Source organism: Coptis chinensis, chromosome 3 (genome assembly GCF_015680905.1).
Source record: "Coptis chinensis isolate HL-2020 chromosome 3, ASM1568090v1, whole genome shotgun sequence".
Classification (NCBI taxonomy): domain Eukaryota; kingdom Viridiplantae; phylum Streptophyta; class Magnoliopsida; order Ranunculales; family Ranunculaceae; genus Coptis; species Coptis chinensis.
Window position 1 is genome coordinate 65,722,721 of NC_141458.1, and position 22,601 is coordinate 65,745,321.

At 46.6% G+C, this 22,601-nt stretch overlaps 3 protein-coding genes across 3 annotated transcripts; 2 read left to right on the forward strand and 1 right to left on the reverse strand.

Moving 5' to 3' along the window:
* Positions 1 to 557: 557 nt before the first annotated feature.
* Positions 558 to 3,098, forward strand: LOC147510444 (uncharacterized). The gene is made up of 5 exons (XM_086598133.1): positions 558 to 592; positions 1,398 to 1,548; positions 1,644 to 1,724; positions 2,026 to 2,232; positions 2,827 to 3,098. The coding sequence occupies exons 1-5, from the start codon at positions 558 to 560 to the stop codon at positions 2,980 to 2,982; spliced, it is 630 nt and encodes a 209-aa protein (XP_086454259.1). The 3' UTR covers positions 2,983 to 3,098.
* A 2,912-nt stretch (positions 3,099 to 6,010) lies between these two features.
* Positions 6,011 to 7,024, forward strand: LOC147510445 (uncharacterized). Its single transcript, XM_086598134.1, has one exon. The coding sequence runs from the start codon at positions 6,011 to 6,013 to the stop codon at positions 7,022 to 7,024; it is 1,014 nt and encodes a 337-aa protein (XP_086454260.1).
* A 9,683-nt stretch (positions 7,025 to 16,707) lies between these two features.
* LOC147510446 (uncharacterized) lies at positions 16,708 to 17,073 on the reverse strand. The gene has a single exon (XM_086598135.1). The coding sequence runs from the start codon at positions 17,071 to 17,073 to the stop codon at positions 16,708 to 16,710; it is 366 nt and encodes a 121-aa protein (XP_086454261.1).
* Positions 17,074 to 22,601: the final 5,528 nt, after the last annotated feature.

The following is a 22,601-nucleotide window of genomic DNA, read 5'->3' on the forward strand; positions in this document are numbered from 1 at the left end:
CGACATTTAAAAACGTCATCATTGGTGTGGTTTTTACACAACATCACGAATCTTATGGCTTTTGGGACCAAAATTTCGTCGTTAAAACTTTTCCACCCCATTGCAAAAAAAAATTAGATCTTGTCGCCAGGGGTTTTGTATCTCGCGCCCTCCTTCTGTTTTGGCAGTATAATGAAATAATTTGAATCAAAAAAGAAAAGGGAAAAATAGTATACCCGGCCGCATAAAAACAGGAAAAATAAAATAAAGAAAAAGACCTAAAAGCTAAGGAAACAAACCACCACCGTCTCTCCTCTCTCACCGTCGTGTCTCCAAGAAAGGAAACAACACCGTCACTCCAACGAAGTCTCTCAAAGCAACTAGAAATCACGTCTCTTTCTCTCCTCTCTCACCTCGTTATTCTCTCCTTCTAGCTATTCTCGCTCACCCTTCAGTACTATTAAAATATGCTTGTTGCAAGTTGTGGTCGCATTTGTTTTTGCTACTTGTTACGTCGATTCTGTGTTGACAATATCGATTGTGGCTATTTTACAGTCATGCAATTCTAAGCTACCTTTATGCAGTCGCGTTCCCCAGTGTCGCAAGACGATTGGTAAGTTTAATTGCTTTTTGATGAGATCTTTCTCATTAGCTAAAGTTAACTTGGTTTAAATCAAAACATTGCAATGCAATTTTTGTTTTTTATGTTAGAATTAGCTTTGAGTGGTTTAGGGTGTGTTTGTGATATGGTATAAATCTCACTAGCATCGTGAGTGGATTAGGTTTAATTTTTGTATTTTAGTGGTGGAATTTGATTTAGGTGATTAACAATCGAATAAAGCAACCCAAAATGCTCTTTAAGCAGTCTAACCTACTCCTCACGATTCCATACAAATACTACATTATCATGTGTGATTTGAAGATGATATACAAGAACGTCATCCCTCTCAAGTCTGAAACCTTCAATGGATCCTCTATAATTAACTCGATCGTGAGATCATCTCTGTACGAGCTCAGCCATCAAAATGAACAGAGAGGGTCGATTGTTTAATGACCTCAAAAACGTTTGAGGCAGACGAAATAGAGAATCATTTCCTAATCTCCAGGTCCTCCACGTAGTCCCAGAACTCATCCATAAAGTATCTCCATTGGTGTATCTTACTAATTTTCAGGATTGATAATAAATTTAATAAAGAAATTAAATATTGTATCTTGTCTCTCCTCTTTTTAGTAAAATATAGCAACCTATCTATCTATTTGATAATGTTCTTGTCACATAGACAATAGTCGATAGGTCGATACTGCAATTAATATCTCTCTCTTCATGCATACTTGGTATATGTTATTACTTATCTATTCATGTAACTTTATCTCTTTGCTCTTATCACATGCTATCTGCTATCTCGTCTTTATGAAAGTCTTTTTCTGTATTCTTTTGTACGGTATCCTACTGATCTTTGCAAAAGAGCCAAAATTAACTCAGTCTTGGATTGGCATCATTCCAATCTACGCCGTGGTGCAGGTGGTGTAAATTCCAACTTTTGTATGTATATTTCAGTTTTTACTAGTGTACGTTATATAAACATACCATTGTGATGAATCGACTTTTGCTTATAATCTCTTGAAGTCTTGAATGGCACACTCTTCTGTGCTCTTTTATATAGTCTGACAAGCATCATGCTGTCCTTAACAATGTGTCTCTTGGCATGATTTTTGGTTGTCAAGCAAGTCAGCTTTGGCATGCAGTAAGTTTGGTATTTGTGCCTACTCAAAAAGTGAGGTCACCAATTATTTATAACATTTATATGCACTTGTAAAGTGTCCATACTCGTGCAAGTATTGGTGGTCCAGAAGCTGAATCCTTATAATTTTGAAGACTTTTTTTTACAAATGTGCTCCAAACATTCTTTGTAAATGTAACCATGGAAGCCCTAGTAGGCAGTAGTCACTAACAGTGAAGGTTTTATCTATTTATTATTAAGAGCACTTAGTAATAATTCTCTTTCCGTCTCATGAATATTTAATGTCAAGTTTATTTCTCAACAGACTACTTACGTGATCCATACTGTGCTAGCACCTGTTCTTGGTCTCCCTCAAAATCTAATAGAAGTTGCTGAAGCTGAAAAGCTCTTTACCTCATCCCTGTTAAAACTTGAATCCATTTGGCTCAAAGGGGAGGGGAATTTCTTACTGGGTAGCTTTCGACCATCTATTGCAGATATTAGCCTTGTTTGTGAAATCATGCAATTTGAGGTAAAATTCGTCTATTGAATTATTTTTATTCGGGATATTTACTCTTTTAACCTTCTGCTTAGTTTTCTTGGACTGTAGAGCTCTAATAAGCATTACATATTTTAGAAACCAAACTAAACATAGGAGATCATCGTGGACATCTCTCTGACTCGCTATTTTTGTTTCAATGTTGGAATTGAAATGGAGTTCCCTACCCTTAAATCTAGAATATTTTAGATTTAGAATTTCTAAAAGTTTTGGTTTTAATTAATAGTTTTGTTTTTGATTAATTGGTTATGGTTATATTTAATTGAATTCGGTTTGGATTGTTTGTTGAGATTTCACTCCAGTGCTAAGATTTCTCTATGAATTTTGAAAGCTAAGGTTTTTAAAATGTTGTTGTCTTTAATCGGTTTCGTGTTCTCTTCACATCTTTTACTATGTGATCAAAATACTAATGGCAGTTAAGTTTATATTTGATATACTCTACCTTTATCTTTGAATTTGGGTTTATTTGCCCAATTCAAGAATTCTAGTAGCTTATTTACCTTTTTGATTCTTTCAGCTAATTAGGTGCTAAAGTTGAGAGGTGCAGTTGTTTATTTTGATGGACAGATGGATGATTCATGTCTCAATGTTGCAATAGCTTGTACTGCGGCTTTAGCTGGTGCTTCAGTGCTTAACCATGTTGAGGTGGTTTCTCTTCATAAAGATAAGATCTCAGGACGTGTAATCGGAGCTCATATACGAGACCATTTAACAGGTATGTAGTAAAACCTTTTGTCACCTTAGATGAAACTTAACTTAGTTTTTGGACACATTAGTAGTACTCATTTTGAGCATTCATCAAATGTAAGGCAATTTTTTCTATGTAGTAGATTCTACGTGCTACTTGGTTCATCCTCGAAAAAGTCCCATTCATATAAATGATTGTATCCTTGAGTAAAGTCGAGTGAGTGTGATGGTTTTGATATTTTTAATGTAGTTAAACAACCAAGCGGAAGTGTTTTATACTAAAATTTCGTAACTGTGAGACTAATATTATGCATAGATGATCAATAAGGTAATAAAGAGTTGTTTTACTAAACAAAAGAAACACATTAAATTTTCTACTTTCTCTAGAATATTTTACTATGCCATCCACATCATCTTACAAACGAGTTGGTCAATTGTCTCATTTATGAGGTTAGTGTTATTTCCCACTGCATGGTTTTTGCAGATTAGTAAGTGCATATGGTAATTATATTGAAATATGCTTTTACTTAAAAACTGTTATTTCCATGTACTCATCTTTACCAGGGGTTCCGAAATGCGGTTATTGCTTGGACACTTTGAGCAAATGTCGGTTATCATCAAACTTCTAGTCTTTCTGTTGTATATGTAGATGTTTCGTTGATCGTTCTGTATGTACATATACTCCGATATATCTAACTTAAAAATGTGCTGCAGATGAAGAGTTCGATGTATATGCAAAGGTTATCGTAAATGCTGCTGGCCCTTTTTCTGATATTTTAAGAAAGATGGAAAATAATGGTGCTACAAACATTATTAGTCCCAACAGTGGCGCTCATGTGGTCCTTCCAGATTACTTTACTCCAAAGGATATGGGTTTAATTATTCCAAAAACCAAAGACGCTCATGTGGTGTTTATCCTACCATGGGGTGGGAAAACATTGGTCGGAACAATCATACTAGCTCTATCATAACTGATCTACCAAAACCACAAGAAGAGGAGATAGAATTCATCTTGAGTGCCATTGGCGACTACTTAAATATTGAGGTATACACTATGGTCAAACTCACCTGTAGTGGCCCATTATATAATACGGGACTTAGACAAAGACAAAGGGGGAAGGCAATGTAACAAGGAAGGCCGGGAAGTACGGGATCATGTCCATGAAACCCTAGAGAGTGGACGTGGCACAAGTACTACTGTAAGATGGGCTGTGGGATGAAGGGAATGGGTACGGTCTGGATTGGTGTGACCCAATAGAGGAGTGACGACCGAGTCAGCGAGACAAGGGAGGGAAGCAGCTTAATACGCTACCCTGGGGAGCAGGGGATTCGAGCCACAAAACCCTTAAGAGGCGGACGTGGCCATGGTACGGCAAAGAGGAGAGCCGTCAGATGAGGAGACAGATGGACAACACATAAAGGGAGGGGGAGGGGTATAAAAAGAAGGAGATGAAGAGAGAAAAAGGAGGCCGCATTTGAGAGAGAAGAGGAAAAGAAAAGAGAGTGAAAGATTTTAGGTTCATACATTTGGCGCCGTCTGTGGGGACTGAAGAACAAAAGCAAAGTAGAAATGGCACCTAAGAAACGGGTAGGAAGACCGAAGAGAGTGGCGGTGCAGGAACCGACACCAGAGGCGATGATTGATGAAGAAGGAGACATGAGAGAGGAGCCAGAAGCGGAAGAGACGTGACTCATGAGAGAAGAGATCGGGAGGTTAAGAGAGGAGAATGAAGGGTTGAGAAGAGAGAGAGAATGAGAAGAGGAAGGCGCAGGTGGAGAGGCAAGCGATAGCTATAAAGAGGAGGAGGATGAGCCGAACCTCGTTGAAAACCCGGTGACCAGCTTGACAATCGAAAGCAGGTGCAAGAGATGATAGACAAGGATAGGGAAGCGAACCAGCAGAAAGCAAAAAGTCGGGGAGGAGCAGCTAGTCAGGTGGTGGCTGGGCTAAACTGCAATCCGTTAGTAGACGTCATCTGGGCGTCGGAGGTCCCAAAGTGTTTTAATCAGCCTAGATTTGAGAGGTACGACGGTAAAGGGGACCCAGCAGATCACATCCATCATTTTCGGCAGCAGATGCCACTGTGGCAAGAATCACGATATGATGGGCTGAGATGCATGATGTTCCCGGCCAGTTTAAAGGGAGGGGCGTCGGACTGGTATTATCAATTGTCGGCAGGGAGCATAAATAATTTCCAAGAGTTGGAACAAGCATTTGTAGATCATTTCATACACCAGAAGAAGCGTGTGGTGGACATTGCGGCCTTGTTCAATGTGAGACAGAGGTCAACGGAGTCGGTGAGGGAATATCTATGTCGGTTCAAAGCTGAGACATTGAAGGTTGAGAATCTAGACGAGAGAACCGCGGTCAGGAGTTTTGGCCAGGAACGGGAGTGCATCAGTCAGTTGCGAAGAATGAGACTGCAGCCTTGCATGAGCTATATCTGCGGGTAGAGAAATACATCAGGTATGAGGACACTTTACAAAAGGAGTCTAAGAGGTCAGGGAAAGCTATTTTATGATTGGAGAAAGACAGGGAACACCGAAGGGAAGGGACGTCCGAAAGGAAAAGTGGGGGGTACCGCGGCCACCCCCCGAGGGCGGAAAATGTCCGAGAAGTGGTTCGAAGGGAGAATAGAGAAAGGAAGCCATACCGGGAGATAGAGGTGATACCGTTGAATAGACCGTTGAGAGAAATATTGCCGTTGGTTAAAAACCTGTAGGGGTACGAAGGGCCGCAGAACACACCAATAGAGCTACCGGATAAAACTTTCTGCGCATACCACCAAATGCGAAACCATGAGACGGATGATTGTTACGTGCTAAAGTGGATGGTTCAGAGATTGGTGGAAAATGGTAAGATGAGAGAGTTTGTGAGGGGTGCACAGAATAAAGAAACGTTTGTCGTGACAGGATCAGATATTGGGAACTATTCATGTGATTTTTCAGTGGGGAGGTGCTAAGTCATAATGCCCATAGAGATCGGGTGAGGAGGATTGCGAGCATCCAGCAGATCCATAAGGGGACTGATATATCAAGACCAAGGATAGGGTCAGCAGAGGACATGGACAGGATCATCTTGAACAAGGCGGATTTGCGGGCAGTAGACTCTCCCCATGAGGATGCATTGGTTATCACAGTGGCGATGGGCAATTACCTGGTGAAGAGAGTGTTGATCAATTGTGGCAACGCGGTGTATTTGTTGTTCAAAGGAGCGTTGGAAGAAATGGGAATGGATCCTAAGCAGTTGAGGCCTCTGCAAACTAATTTATACCGATTCAATGGAAGCATGATAGAGCCTATGGGAGAACTCTTGTTGCCGGTAACCACAGGTCCGGTGACTGTATTTGCATGGTTCATGGTGGTAGATTCTGCATCACAATACAACGCGATCTTGGGGAGGCGGTGGATCCATGAGATGAAGGCCGTCCCATCCACGTACTATCAAGTGATAAGGTTCCCTACTCCGACAAGCACATATGAAGTCTGCGACGATCAGGTGACGACCAAGAACAGTCATAGGGGTATAGTGAAACGATTGGTCCACGGGATAGAAGAAGAAAGTTCCCACCCTAGGAAGAGGCAGGCATATCAATTACAGTGTGTCCCCGCGGAGAGAAAGTTGGAACCAGTGGAGGGGCCGAAGACGCTAGATGAAATCGAAGTGGTGAATATTGAAGACGGGGAGGAAGAAAGGTTCACGTTGGTAGGATCCAGTTTGCCGGAGGACTGGAAGAGTACATTGATACAATTCTTGTCAGAAAATAGAGATGTGTTTGCGTGGACCATTGAGGATGTAAAGGGATTAGACCCAGAATTCACATGTCATAGGTTACACATGAGGGAAGATGCCAAGCTAGTAAGGCAAAAGATGCAGAGCGTTAGACCAAAGTACGCGGAGGTCATTCGTGAAGAGGTGGCGCGGTTGAAGGGAGCTGGAATAATTCAAGAAACTGAATTCACCAAGTGGTTATCCAATGTGGTCGCTGTACCGAAAAAGAACGACAAAGTACGTATGTGCGTAGATTTCATGGATGTGAATACAGAGTGTCCAAAGGACATTTATCCTATGCCGTGAGTAGATGAGTTGGTGGATAGGATGGCAGGGTACAAAATATTCTCGGCGCGTTTATGGGGTATAACCAGGTCGCGATGTATTGGCCGGATTAAGAGAAAATAGCATTTGTGGTAGAAGGCGGCACGTATTGCTATATAAGGATGCCATTTGGGCTGAAGAATGCTGGAGCCACTTTCCAAAGATTAGGGGAGAAAATGTTTGAAAGCAAGATTCGAAAGGAGATTGAGATATACATAGATGACATGGTGGAAAAAAGCATGTCCGAGGAGGAGCATTTAGAGGGCTTACGGGAGACATTTGGGATACTGCAAAAGTACAATTTGAAGTTAAACCCAGAGAAGTGCACCTTCAGAGTGACCACGGGAAAGTTCTTGGGCTACATCGTGACTCATCGGGGAATTGAGGCCAATCCGGAGCAGATAAGAGCCTTGATAGAAATGCCTTCACCGCAGAACATCAAGGAGGTGCATCAGTTAGCTGGAAGGGTGGCGGCATTGAACAAATTCATTTCCAAGTCATCCAATAAATACAGACCACTGTATTGATTATTGAGAAGTACCATAGATTTCTCGTGGACCGCAGCATGTGAGGAGCCATTTCAAGAGTTGAAGGGGTATTTGGGCAAGGCGCCTTTATTGTCTCTCGGCTTTCGAGGAGGGGAGAAGTTGTACTTGTATTTGGGGCCACCGAAAGTATGCGCAAGAAGTTCGGTCTTTGATGCATCAAGTAGAGAGGGTGGAGAAACCGATGTATTTTCAAAGCAAAACACTACTGGACGCAGAGACGCGGTATAGTAGAATCGAGAGGTATGCCCTAGCATTAATCTTCTCGGCTCTCAAGCTAAAGCCCTACTTCGAGTCGCACTCCGTGGTGGTGGTGACGAACCTACCTCTCAAATAGGCATTAAGGACTGAAAAATCAGGAAGAATGATGAAATAGGCAGTGATGCTTAGCGCGTATGAGATACAATACCAGGTAAGGACCGCAGAGAAGGCGCAGGTGCTGGCAGAGTTTTTGGCCGAGTTCCCCGCCGAGGATCCCACTTGGGGAGAAGAGATGGTTATGGAACTAGAGAGGGAGGGGGAGCCCGACTTATTGGACCCTTGGGACAAAAGGAATGGATGGAGGGTATTCGCAGACGGGTCTGCCACTGACGTATCCAGTGGCATAGGGGTTATGTTGGTTACACCTGATAACAACAGAATAGAACATACCATGAAGTTAGGCTTTGCAACATCCAGTAATGAAGCGGAGTATGAGGCAGTGATAGCAGGACTGAGAATGGCCGAGGATCTGGGGCTAAAGGAACTGACCATGTATTCAGACTCGAATCTCGTGGTGTGTCAAGCTAATGGAGGGTTCACTACTCGATGCCCGTGAATGGCAAAGTATTTGAAGGTGGTGTGTGAGAGATCCAGCAAATTTGTGAAGCTCCAATTTGTACATTTGGGTCGTGATGAGAATAGACATGCAGACGCACTGGTGTATGTGGTGGCAGCCATGCCCGGGTCAGAGGAAAGGACGATACGGGTAGGGAGATTGGATAAGCCGAGCGTGGAAGAGGTGATAGAGGTGTGTCAGGTCATGGAAGAAGAAGGGGGATGGATGGAGCCCATTAGATATTTCTTGGAGGGAAAGGAGGTTCCGGACAAGAAGGAAAAAAGAAGGTTGGAATAGATGTCCCAGCGATATGTGCTGGTGGAAGGGGAATTATACCAAAAGAACTTCAGTGGGCCTTTGTTAAAATGTCTAGGGCTACGGTTGGCATCTGAGGTGTTGGCAGAATTGCATGAAGGGGATTGTGGGAGCCATTCGGCAGGAAGGACTACTGCGCACTGACTTTTAACATAAGGCTAATTTTGGCCCCATATAAAGAGGGACGCGGTGGACTTCGCCAAGAAATGTGACAAGTGTCAAAGATTCTCACAACTGATATTCACACCCGTAGAACCTCTGCATAATGTCTCAAGTCCGTGGCCTTTTGCAATGTAGGCTATGGATATTGTGGGACCATTGCCCATGACCAGTGGCAAAAGGAGATATATGCTAGCAGCCACGAACTATTTTAATAAATGGATAGAGGTCGTACCTTTGCAGCAAGTCAAGGAAACACAAGTGATTAAATTTCTGCGGGAGAATATCATATGTCGGTTTGGGTTGCCGTATGCCATCATTCCAGATAATGGGACGCAGTTCACGGGAGCTAAGGTGACGGCGTTTCTACAAGCATACAAGGTGAAACAAGGATTCTCTGCCCCCTACAACCTCGAGAGCAATGGTCAGGCAGAATCTTCTAACAAAATGATAATGAACAATCTGAAAAAGAAGTTACAAGATAAGAAGGGTGCGTGGGCTGACGAGTTGAACCATGTTCTCTGGGCTTACCGAACCACACAGCGGACAAGCACCAAAGAGACCCCCTTCGCCTTAGCATATAGTGTCGAGGTCATAATTCCTTCATAAATGGTGGCGGCCACTATGAGAATCAAGGCTGTGGAGGAGGGGTCGAATTGGCGAATATTGGCAGGTGACTTGAATCTGGCAGAAGAGAAAAGAGACTCAGCTCGCATTCGATTGGAGGAGTATCACAGAAGGCTGCAGAAGCAATACAACAAAAGGGTCCGACCACGACGTTTCAAGATAGGAGAATTGGTGCTATGCCGAGTAACTCCGAGTACAAAAGAAGAGAGGGATGGGAAGTTGGGTCCTAACTAGGAAGGGACGTACACCGTGGTGGAAGTGGGAGATTCTGGTACCTATAGGTTGCAGACCATGAAGGGTAAACCGATAGACAAGCCTTAGAACATAAGAATGTTGAAAAAGTTCTACAACTGAATGTAATGGAGTCCCGTGCAATGTAAAGAAGTTTAGAGCAGAGGAATAGAGCTGTATGTAAATGTATAAAATCGCAGCACTTTTGTGAATGGAAATATGTTTCTTATTTGTAGTGTTTAAAGAAGAATATATATAAATTGTGAATCAGAGAGGCGAGAGATACATGGGGCAAGGAGAGTGGCCCTAACAGGCTCGAGAGCCTAATCGAGCCCACTGAGTGGGATGAGCCCTCCGCGGATCAGAGATGCAAGAGAAAGGTAGGGCAAATAGAGTGGCCGCAAAGCCTGGTCGAGCCTGTTGAGTGGGATGAGCCCTCCACGGATCTAAGATGCAAGAGATACATGGGGCAAGGAGAGTGGCCCTAACAGGCTCGAGAGCCTGATCGAGCCCGTGGAGTAGGATGAGCCCTCCGTAGAACAGAGATGCAAGAGAAAGGTGGGGCAAAGAGAGTAGCCCCAAAGCCTGGTCGAGCCTGCGGAGTGGGATGAGCCCTCCATGGATTCGAGATGCGAGAGACAGATGGGGCAAGGAGAGTGGCCCTAACAGGCTTGGGAGCTTGATCGAGCCCATGGAGTGGGATGAGCCATACGTGGATCAGAGATGCAAGAGAAAGGTGGGGCAAAGAGAGTGGCCCCAAAGCCTGGTCGAGCCCACGGAGTGGGATGAGCCCTCCATGGATCCGAGATGCGAGAGATACATGGGGCAAGGAGAGTGGCCCTAACAGGCTTGGGAGCCTGATCGAGCCCACGGAGTGGGATAAGCCATACGTGAATCAGAGATGCAAGAGAAAGGTGGGGCAAAGAGAGTGGCCCCAAAGCCTGGTCGAGCCTGCGGAGTGGGATGAGCTCTTCACGGATCCGAGATGCGAGAGATACATGGGGCAAGGAGAGTGGCCCTTATAGGCTCGAGAGCGTGATCGAGCCTGCAGAGTGGGATGAGCCCTTCACGGATCAGATATGCAAGAGAACGATGGGCAAAAAGAGTGGCCGCAAAGCCTGGTTGAGCCTGTGGAGTGGGATGAGCCCTCCACGGATCTGAGATGCAAGAGATACATGGGACAAGGAGAGTGGCCCTAACAGGGTCGAGAGCCTGATTGAGCCCGTGAAGTGGGATGAGCCCTCTGCGGATCAGATATGCAAGAGAAAGGTAGGGCAAAGAGAGTGGCCCCAAAGTCTGATCGATCCCGTGGAGTGGGATGAGCCCTCCACGGATCCGAGATGCAAGAGATACATGGGGCAAAGAGAGTGGCCCCAACAGCCTTGAGAGCCTGATCAAGCTCGCGGAGTTGGATGAGCCCTCCGCAGATCAGAGATGCAAGAGATAGGTGGGGCAAAGTGAGTGGCCCCAAGGCCTAGTCGAGTCCATGGAGCGGGATGAGCCCTCCACGGACCCGAAATGCAAGGGATACATAACATACTAAAGAGGGAATAACATAGCATAAGGAGAGAGGTGTCGTACAAGCAGATAGATAGAACCAAAAGATAAAGAGGGAACAACATAGCATACTAAATCAAATATCATACTAAAGGAAATAATGGAAGTAGGAAAAGTATGGCGAACGACAGACATATAAAATGTAACCACACAATAAAATACGCGAACAGGGTGAGAACCTAGGTCGCAAGTTAATGACAAGTATTTGATACAAAGAGAAAACTAGGGAATTCCCTGGGTGGATGAATCAGCTATCATTTCGTTAGCGGTAACTTCAACCGGGCGACGGCCGGGACTCGAATGATCAAGGGCAGAAAGGGTCGTCGCCCATCACAAGGTTCTCTGGTATGTCAGAAGGGTCCACGGTTTCGATGGGATCACTGGCGATCTCAGTGGGTTTAGTCACCATAATGGCAGGTCTCTCTGGGAGAAGGCGACCTTCCGGGGTGAGCCGGGCGAGTTCCTCCTGGACTTTTCGGGCCACCCTTTTTTCTGCCAGGGCCTTGAAACGATCACGAAGAGTCATCATGTCTGATTGGTGCTGCTCCATCATCTTGGCGGTGTCATCCTTGTGGGCTTGATTGAGGGCGTCCACGGTTTTCTCATGTTGTTGGGTAAGTGCGTTCAAGTTGAGCTGGTGATGTTGGAAAAGCTCTTCTCTTTGACAGCGCAAGCGATCATTGACGGAGTCCATGTACAGTTGATAGGAGGATTCTGCCAACTTAAGTTCATCCTGAGCCTGGACTTTGGCCAAATTGGCAGCGGCGCCGATCCGATCGAAGTCCGTAGGCCGCTGTAAGCCGGGGCCGCTGAGCTCCTGCTCTGGCGTCACCTTGTTCTTGGCGGTCACCTTGATCATGGCGGAGATGTCCGAAGCTCACCCGATCAAAAAGGAGATGTCCGCTCAAAAAATAAAAAGAGAAAAAAGGAGAGGGATAAAATAAAAAAATAAAAAGAGAGAGAGAGAGAGAGAGAGAGAGAGAGAGAGAGAGAGAGAGAGAGAAATTATTCCCTTTCCCAGTTTGTGTATAGCGAAGTGTGATGTTTGTCAAATGTACCCCCATCAGCATAGGCAATGTCCTTAGGAAGATGAGCATTGTAGAACAAGGAGGAGGCCATAGCAGCATTGTCCAAAGAGGAGTCCGCCGTATTCACTTTCCAATTGCGCACATTGAAAACGGGACAGAAGTCCTCAATAGGTGCAAGAGTGGATGTCAGGGCGGGAGGCTGAGCGGGTTCCTTGCTAAGCTGGCGAGTACAGGGAGAAGAGGCAGCTGGATGAGAGGGTGCAGAAGTAGGGGCTTGACCTTCAGGCACGAAGGCCTGGTAAGTTGTAGAGACAGGCCACTCAGAGGTGGACGTCTGCTGCCTCTTGGCTGGCGGTTGATCAGCAGGTGCATGCATGTCAGAGGGGGGTACTTCCATCACATCATCATCAGAGTCACTGTCAAATAACTTCTGCTTGCGAACGTCCATGCCTTCTGAAGGAGAGGGGAGTGCGGTGAACTGATCGTCCCAGTGGGAGATAGAGCGGTAGGATGGGACATCGTTGGGAGTGGAGGAAGGATGGAGATCTTGAGGGTCTCTAGAGGCAGAAGAGTGTGAGGAAGTTTGAGGAGAGGGGTGGTGAGAACTATGGGGGCGAGACCTCTTCTTTGCAGGAGGAGACGCACGGGGCTTTCGCTCTTTCAGAGGGGGAGGACGGAAAAAAGGACTTGTTAGTCCGCGGAAGGTGTTGAGAGCGGGAATGGGTACTAAGGGAGTAGTGGTGGTGGGATGAATGCCTAAAAAGTCAACCTGGGCAGAACCAAGGTCGCGGAGCTTGGCAAAGATGGGACAGGAGATGATGTCGTAAATATTGTATTTGGAATCCGGTCGCCAACCTGTAAATAAAGACAATTATGAGTTAATAGGTTAAAAAGAAAACACTTCAAGTAACGGGAAAAGAACTATGATACTCACCGCAAAGTCGGAAGGCGAGATGATGAAGAGTCAGGGTGGAGGGAATGTCCGCGGACAGGAAGTTTCCTGAAACATAGAGCAGATAGTGGTACCAAACTTTATCTGAAGTGGTAAGCCGAAAGAGAAAAGATTGTTTCTTAGGACGAACACAGAAGGATTGGTATCCTATGCTGACGTCCTTGGTGCTCTTTTTGAGGTAGTAGTGAGAGTAGATGTCGCGGCTGGTGATCTTTGGTTCTTGGGTCCTATTGTAAGAATTCGAGGCATACATTATCCGCCAGAAATTACCTATGCCTTGGCAAGGGGGAATGTTAAAGTGGTTGCAAACTTCGACATCCAGAAGAGTGAGGGGAAGCCGTAGACCGGCAACTATTTGGCCTACAGTGATGACAAGAGAGCACAATCGGCGAGGAACCAAATGAGGATAGTGAGTGACGGAGGACACGTGTTCCAGTAGAACGTCAGCTGGAACACCGTAGGCAGCTCTAAGGGCGTCTAAATTAGGTCTATGAGATCTAGGGGGGCGGCAATAAAGTAGTGAGGCAGCCGGAGGTGGAGGGTATCGCAGTGGAAGCAGGAGGAGGGGGAGAGGATACCCGCGCTGAACGGGAAGATGACAAATCGCCAGATTCGCGGTCTGACATCGAAAAGGCGATGAACATATTCTATAAATCGAATTATTTCAAAACAAAAAAGGGAAAATACAGTGCAACTAAAGGAAAGAGTGCCAAGAAAACGTACCAATCAAGGGGAAGAGAGAGTTGGTGAGGCCTTGAATGATAGCCGGAGGAGAAGAAAAATACTGGAGAGAGCACCACAGTTAAACACGCGAGCACCAGTGATGGAGCGAAGGAAAAGAAAAATGGGGAGTTAGAGCAAAGGGAGAGAAGAATAAGAGGCAAGGAAAAAGAAAGTGAGGGAAGAAGAAGGAGTGTGGTTTAAATAGTATGGGGGCGGGGGTAAAAAGGTAATTCCAGAGCGGCGAGGAAATCGAAGCATCGGCTGGGGCTCCAGCCGAAGGATGACACGTGTAAGCGCAGGAAACAAGGGGCCACCAAAAAAATCGCGCGTGATAAGTGCCTTTCACATCACATGCTTCCCAAGGTGAATAGATATTAGCTAGAGAGAAGATAAAGAGGTGGAAGTTCTCGACCTCGGGCCAATTATATGACCGCGAAGTCGAGAAGGGGCATTTGTAGTGGCCCATTATATAATACAGGACTTAGACAAAGACAAAGGGGGGAAGGCAATGTAACAAGGAAGGCCGGGAAGTACGGGATCATGTCCGTGAAAACCTAGAGAGTGGACGTGGCACAAGTACTACTGTAAGATGGGTTGTGGGATGAAGAGAATGGGTACGGTCTGGATTGGTGTGACCCAATAGAGGAGTGACGACCGAGTCAGTGGGACAAGGGAGGGAAGCAGCTTAATACGCTACCCTGGGGAGCAGGGGATTCGAGCCGTGGAACCCTAAGAGGCGGACGTGGCCGAGGTACGGCAAAGAGGAGAGCCGTCAGCTGAGGAGACAGATGGACGACACATAAAGGAAGGGGGAGGGGTATAAAAAGAAAGAGATGAAGAGAGAAAAAGGAGGCCACATTTGAGAGAGAAGAGGAAAAGAAAAGAGAGAAGAGAGAGTGAGAGATTTTAGGTTCATACAGTTCTCATAGTGGCCGCCACCATTTATGTAGGAATTATGGCCTCGATGCCGTATGCTAAGGCGAAGGGGGTCTCCTTGGTGCTTGTCCGCGGTGTGGTTTGGTAAGCGCATAACACATGGTTCAACTCGTCAGCCCACGCACCCTTCTTATCTTCTAACTTCCTTTTCAGATTGTTCATTATCGTTTTGTTAGAAGATTCCGCCTGGACGTTGCCCTCAGGGTTGTAGGGTGCAGAGAATCCTTGTTTCACCTTGTATGCTTGTAGAAACGCCGTCACCTTAGCTCCCATGAACTACGTCCCATTGTCTGCAATGATGGTGTACGACAACCCAAACCAACATGATGTTCTCCCACAGAAATTTAATCACTTGTGTTTCCTTGACTTGATGCAAAGGTACGACCTCTATCCATTTAGTAAAATAGTCTATGGCTGCTAGCATATATCTCCTTTTGCCGCTGGCCATGGGCAATGGTCCCACAATATATCCATAGCCCACATTGCAAAAGGCCACAGACTCGAGACATTATGTAGAGGTTCTGCGGGTGCGAATATCAGCTGTGAGAATCTTTGACACTTATCACATTTCTTGGTGAAGTCCACCGCGTCTCTCTTCATATGGGGCCAAAAGTAGCCTTGTGTCAAAAGTCGGTGCGCGGTAGTCCTTCCTACTGAATGGCTCCCACAATCTCCTTCATGCAATTCTGCCAACACCTCAGATGCCAACTGCGGCCCTAGACATTTAACAAGGGCCCACTGAAGTTCTTTCAGTATAATTACCCTTCTACCAGCACATATCGCTGGGACGTATGTTCCAACCTTCTCTTTTCCTTCTTGTTCGAAACCTCCTTTCCCTCCAAGAAATATCTAATAGGCTCCATCCATCCGGATTGGCCTCAATTCCCCGATGAGTCACGATGTAGCCCAAGAACTTTCCCGTGGTCACTCCGAAGGTGCCCTTCTCTGGGTTTAACTTCAAATTGTACTTTTACAGTATCCCAAATGTCTCCCGTAAGCCCTCTAAATGCTCCTCCTCGAACATGTTTTTTTCCACCATGTCATCTATGTATATCTCAATCCCCTTCCGAATCTTGCTTTCAAACATTTTTTTTTGCCAATCTTTGGAAAGTGGCTCCAGCATTCTTCAGCCCAAATGGCATCCTTGTATAGCAGTACGTGTCGCCTTCTATGACAAATGATATTTTCTCCTGATCTGGCCCATACATCGCGACCTGGTTATACCCCATAGACGCGTCCATGAAAGAGAATATTTTGTACCCTACCATCCTATCCACCAACTCATCTACTCGCGGCATGGGATAACTATCCTTTGGATATTCTGTATTCACATCCGTGAAATCTACGCACATACGTACTTTGTCGTTCTTTTTCAGTACAGCGACCACATTGGATAACCACTCGGTGAATTCCGTTTCCCGAATTATTCAAGCTCCCTTCAACCTTCCCACCTCTTCACGAATGACCTCCGCATACTTTGGTCTAATGCTCTGCATCTTTTGCCTTACTGGCTTGGCATCTTCCCTCATGTGTAACCTATGACATGCGAATTCTGGGTCTAATCCTGTTACATCCTCAATGGTCCATGCAAACACATCTCTATTTTCTGACAAGAATTGTATCAATGTACTCTTCCAGTCCTCCGGCAGACTGGATCCTACCGACGTGAACCTTTCTTCCTCCCCGTCTCCAATATTCACCACTTCGATTTCATCTAGCGTCTTCGGTCCCTCCGCTGGTTCCAACTTTCTCTCCGCGGGGACACACTGTAATTGCTATGCTTTCCTCTTCCTAGGGTAGGAATTTTCTTCTTCTGTCCCGTGGACCAATCGCTTCACTGTACCCCTATGACTGTTCTTGGCCGTCACCTGATCGCCGCGGCCTTCATAAGTGCCCGTCGGAGTAGGGAACCTTATCACTTGATAGTACGTGGATGGGACAACCTTCATCTCATGGATCCACCGCCTCCCCAATATCGCGTTATATTTTGATGCAGAATCTACCACCATGAACCGTGTGAGTAGTATCACTGGACCTGTGGTTATCGGCAACAAGAGTTCTCCCATAGGCTCTGTCATGCTTCCATTGAATCGGTTTAAATTAGTTTGCGGAGGCCTCAACTGCTTAGGATCCATTCCCATTTCTTCCAACGCTCCTTTGAACAACAAATCCACCGCTCTGCCACAATCCCTTTTGGAACCCCCTTTCCCTTTCGGACGTCCCTTCCCTTCGGTGTTCCCTGTCTTTCTCCAATGATAAAACAACTTTCCCTGACCTCTTAGACTCCTTTTGTAAAGTGTCCTAATACCTGATGTATTTCTCTACCCGCGGATATAGCTCATGCAAGGTTGCAATCTCGTTCTTCGCAACTGACTGATGCACTACCGTTCCTGGCCGAAACTCCTGACCGCAGTTCTCTCGTCCAGATTCTCGACCTTTAATGTCTCAGCTTTGAACCGACATAGATATTCCCTCACCGACTCCGTTGACCTCTGTCTCACATTGAACAAGGCCGCAATGTCCACCACACGCTTCTTCTGGTGTATGAAATGATCTATAAATGCTTGTTCTAACTCTTGGAAATTCTTTATGCTCTCTGCCAACAACCGATAATAGCAGTCCGACGCCCCTCCCTTTAAACTGGCCGGGAACATCATGCATCTCAGCCCATCATATCGTGATTCTTGCCACAGTGGCATCTACTGTTGGAAATGATGGATGTGATCTGCTGGGTCCCCTTTATCATCGTACCTCTTGAATCTAGGCTGATTAAAATGCTTTGGGACCTCCGACGCCCAGATGACGTCTGCTAACGGATTGCGGTTTAGCCCAGCCACCACCTGACTAGCTGCTCCTCCCGACTCTTCGCTTTCTGCTAATTTGCTTCCTTATCCTTGTCTATCATCTCTTACACCTGCTCGATTGTCAAGCCGGTCACCAGGATTTCAACGGGGTTCGGCTCATCCTCCTCCTCTTCAGAGCTACCTGCGCCTTCCTCTTCTCGTTCTCTCTCACTTCTCAACCCTTCATTTTCCTCTCTTAACCTCCCGATCTCTTCTCTCATGAGTCGCGTCTCTTCTGCTTCTGACTCCTCTCTCATGTCTCCTTCTTCATCGATCATCGCCTCTGGTGTCGGTTCCTGCACCGCCACTCTCTTCGGCTTGCCTACCTGTTTCTTAGGTGGCATTTCTACTTTGCTTTTGTACTTCGGTTCCCACAGATGGCACCAAATGTATGAACCTCAAATCTCTCACTCTCTCTTCTCTCTTTTCTTTTCCTCTTCTCTCTCAAATATGGCCTCCTTTTTCTCTCTTCATCTCCTTCTTTTTATACCCTTCCCCCTTCCTCTATGTGCCGTCCATCTGTCTCATCTGACATCTCCCCTCTTTGCCGTACCACGACCACGTCCGCCTCTTAGGGTTCCGCGGCTCGAATCTCCTTCTCCCTAGGGTAGCGTATTAAGATGCTTCCCTCCCTTGTCCCGGTGACTCGGTCGTCACTCCTCTATTGGGTCACACCAATCCAGATCGTACCCATTCCCTTCATCCCACGACCCATCTTACAGTAGCACTTGTGCCACGTCCACTCTCTAGGGTTTCGTGGACATGATCCCGTACTTCCCGGCCTTACTTGTTACATTGCCTTCCCCCTTTGTCTTTGTCTAAGTCCCGTATTTTTTAATGGGCCACTACAGATGCCTCTTCTCGACTTCGTGGTCATATAATTGGCCCGAGGTCGAGAACTTCCACCTCTTTATCTTCTCTCCAGCTAATATCTGTTCACCTTGGCAAGCATGTGATGTGAAAGGCACTCATCACGCGCGATTTTTCTGGTAGACCTAATTTATTGCCGCCCCCTAGATCTCGTAGACCTAATTTAGACACCCTTAGAGCTGCCTACGGTGTTCCAGCCGATGTTCTACTGGAACACGTGTCCTTCGTCACTCACTATTCTCATTTGGTTCCTCACCGACCGGGCTCTCTTGTCATCACTGTAGGCCAAATAGTTGCCGGTCTACGGCTTCCCCTCACTCTTCTGGATGTCAAAGTTTGCAACCACTTTAACATTCTCCCTTGCCAAGGCATAGGTAATTTTTGGCGGATAATGTATGCTGCGAATTTTTACAATAGGACCCAAGAACCCAAGATCACCAGCCGCGACATCTACTCTCACTACTACCTCAAAACCAGCACCAATGACGTCAGCGGATACCAATCCTTCTGTGTTCGTCCTAAGAAACAATCTTTTCTCCTTCGGCTTACCACTTTAGATAAAGTTTGGCACCACTATCCGCTCTATGTTTCAGGAAACTTCATGTCCACAGACATTCCCTCCACCCTGACTCTTAATCATCTCGCCTTCTGACTTTGCGGTGAGTATCATAGTTCTTTTCCTATTACTTGAAGTGTTTTCCCTTTAACCTATTAACTCATAATTGTCTTTATTTACAGGTTGGTGGCTGGATTCCAAATCCCAGATTTACGACAACATCTCCTGTCCCATCTTTGCCAAGCTCCGCGACCTTGGTTCTGCCCAGGCTGACTTTTTAGGCATTTATCCCACCACCGCTACTCCCTTAGTACCCATTCCCGCTCTCAACACCTTCCGCCGACTGACAAGTCCTTTTTTTCATCCTCCCCCTCCTAAAGAGCGAAAGCCCTGTGCATCTCCTCCTTCAAAAAAGAGGTCTCGCCCCCATAGTTCTCACCGCCCCTCTCCTCGAACTTCCTCACACTCTTCTGCCTCTCGAGACCCTCAAGATCTCCATCCTTCCTCCACTCCCATCAACGTCCCATCCTACCGCTCTATCTCCCATTGGGACGATCAGTTCACCTCAGTCCCCTCTCCTCTAGATGGCATGGACGTTCGCAAGCAGAAGTTGTTCGACAATGACTCTGATGATGATGTGATGGAAGTACCACCTGCTGACATGCATGCTCTTACTGATCAACCGCTAGGCAAGAGGCCGCGGACGTCCACCTCTGAGGGGCCTGTCTCTACAACTCACTAGGCCTCCGTGCCTGAAGGTTAAACCCCTACTTCTGCATCCTCTCATCGAACTGCCTCCTCTCCCTGTACTCGCCAGCTTGGTAAGGAACCCGCTCAGCCTCCTGCCCCGACATCCAATCTTGCACCTGTTGAGGACTTCTGTCCCGTTTTCAATGTGCGCAACCGGAAAGTGAATACGGCGGACTCCGCTTTGGACAATGCCGTTGTGGCCTCCTCCTTGTTCTACAATGCTCATCTGCCTAAGGACATTGCCTATGCTAATGGAGGTACATTTGACCAACATCGCACTTCGCTATACACAAACTGGGAAAGGGTATAACTTCCTCTCTCTCTCTCTCTCTTTTTAAATTTTATCCCTTTCCCTTTTTGACCCAGGTGAGCCTGGACATCTCCTTCATGATCCGCATCCTTTTCCGCGCCAAGAACAAGATGACTGCCCTGGAACAGAAGCTCAATGGCCCTACTGGCTTGCGAGCGGCCTACACCGGACTTCAGTTAGATCTGGCAGCTGCCAATTTGGCCAAAGTCCAGGCTCAGGATGAACTTAAGTCGGCAGAATCCTCCCATCAACTGTACATGGACTCTATCAATGATCGCTTGCGCTGTCAAAGAGAAGAGCTTCTCCAACACCACCAGCTCAACTTGAACGCACTTACCCAACAACATGAGAAAACCGTGGACGCCCTCAGTCAAGCCTACAAGGATGACACTGCCAAGATGATGGAGCAGCACCAATTAGACATGATGGCTCTTCGTGGCCGTTTCAAGGCCCTGGCGGAAAAGAGGGTGGCTCGGAAAGTCCAGGAGGAACTCGCCCGGCTTACCCTGGAAGGATCCCTTCTCCCAGAGAGACCTGCCATTCTGGTGATTGAATCCACTGAGATCGCCAGTGATCCCATGGAAACTGCGGACCCTTCTGACATACCAGAGAACCTTGTGATGGGTGACGACCCCCTTCCTGCCGCAGTCATTCCAGAGTCCCCCGCTGCCGCCGCTGAAGTTACCGTTAATGAAATGATAGCTGATTCATCCACCTAGGGAATGCCCTAGTTTTCTCTTTGTATCAAATACTTGTCATTAACTTGCGACCTGGGTTCCACCCTGTTCATGTATTTTGCTGTGTGGCTACATTTTATATGTCTGTCTTTTGCCATACTTTTCCTACTTCCATTATTTCTTTTAGTATGATATTTGAATTAGTATGCTATGTTGTTCCCTCTTTATCTTTTGGTTCTATCTATCCGCTTGTATGACACCTCTCTCCTTATGCAAATCTCTCCTTATGCTATGTTATTCCCTCTTTAGTATGCTATGTATCCCTTGCATTTTGGGTCCGTGGAGGGCTCATCCTGCTCCGCGGGCTCGACCAGGCCTTGGGGCTACTCTCTTTGCCCTACTTATCTCTTGCATCTGTGATCCGCGGAGGGCTCATCCCACTTCGCGAGCTCAATCAAGCTCTCGAGGCTGTTGGGGTCACTCTTTTTGCCCCATGTATCTCTTGCATCTCGGATCCATGGAGGGCTCATCCCACTCCGCGGGATCGACAAGGCTTTGGGGCCACTCTCTTTGCCCCACTTTTCTCCTGCATATCTAATCCACAGAGGGCTCATCCCACTCCGTGGGCTCGATCAGGCTCTCGAGCCTGTTAAGGCCACTCTCCTTGTCCCATGTATCTCTCGCATCTCGGATCCGTGGAGGGCTCATCCCACTCCGTGGGCTCGACCAAGCTTTGGGGCCACTTTCTTTGCCCCACCTTTCTCTTGTATCTCTGATCTGCAAAGGGCTCATCCCACTCAGCGGGGTCGATCAGGCTCTCGAGCCTGTTAGGGCCACTCTCCTTGCCCCATGTATCTCTCGCATATCGGATCCGTAGAGGGCTCATCCCACTCTGTGGGTTCGACCAGGCTTTGGGGCCACTCTCTTTGCCCCACCTTTCTCTTGCATCTCTGTTTCGCGGAGGGCTCATCCCACTCTGCGGGCTTGATCAGGCTCTCGAGCCTGTTATGGCCACTCTCCTTGCCCCATTTATCTCTCGCATCTTGGATCCGTAGAGGGCTCGTCCCACTCCGCGGGCTCGACCAGGCTTTGGGGCCACTTTATTTGCCCCACCTTTCTCTTGCATCTCTGATCCGCGGAGGGCTCATCCCACTCCGCGGGCTCGATCAGGCTCTCGAGCCTGTTAGGGCCACTCTCCTTGCCCCATGTATCTCTCGCCTCTCTGATTCACAGTTTATATTCCTCTTTAAACACTACACATAAGAGACACATTTCCATTCACAAAAGTGTTGCGGTTTTATACATTTACATACAGCTCTAGTCCTCTGCTCTGAACTTCCTTACATTGCATGGGACTCCATTACATTCAGTTGTAGAATTTTTTTCAACATTCTTATGTTCCAAGGCTTGTCTATCGGTTTACCCTTCATGGTCTGCATCCTATAGGTACCAGAATCTCCCACTTCCACCACGGTGTACGGCCCTTCCCAGTTATGACCCAACTTCCCATCCCTATCTTTTTTTGTACTCGGAGTTACTCGGCGTAGCACCAATTCTCCTATTTTGAAACGCCGTGGTTGGACCCTTTTGTTGTATTGCCTCTGGAGCCTTCTGTGATACTCCTCTAGTCGAATGCGAGCTGAGTCTCTTTTCTCTTCTGCCA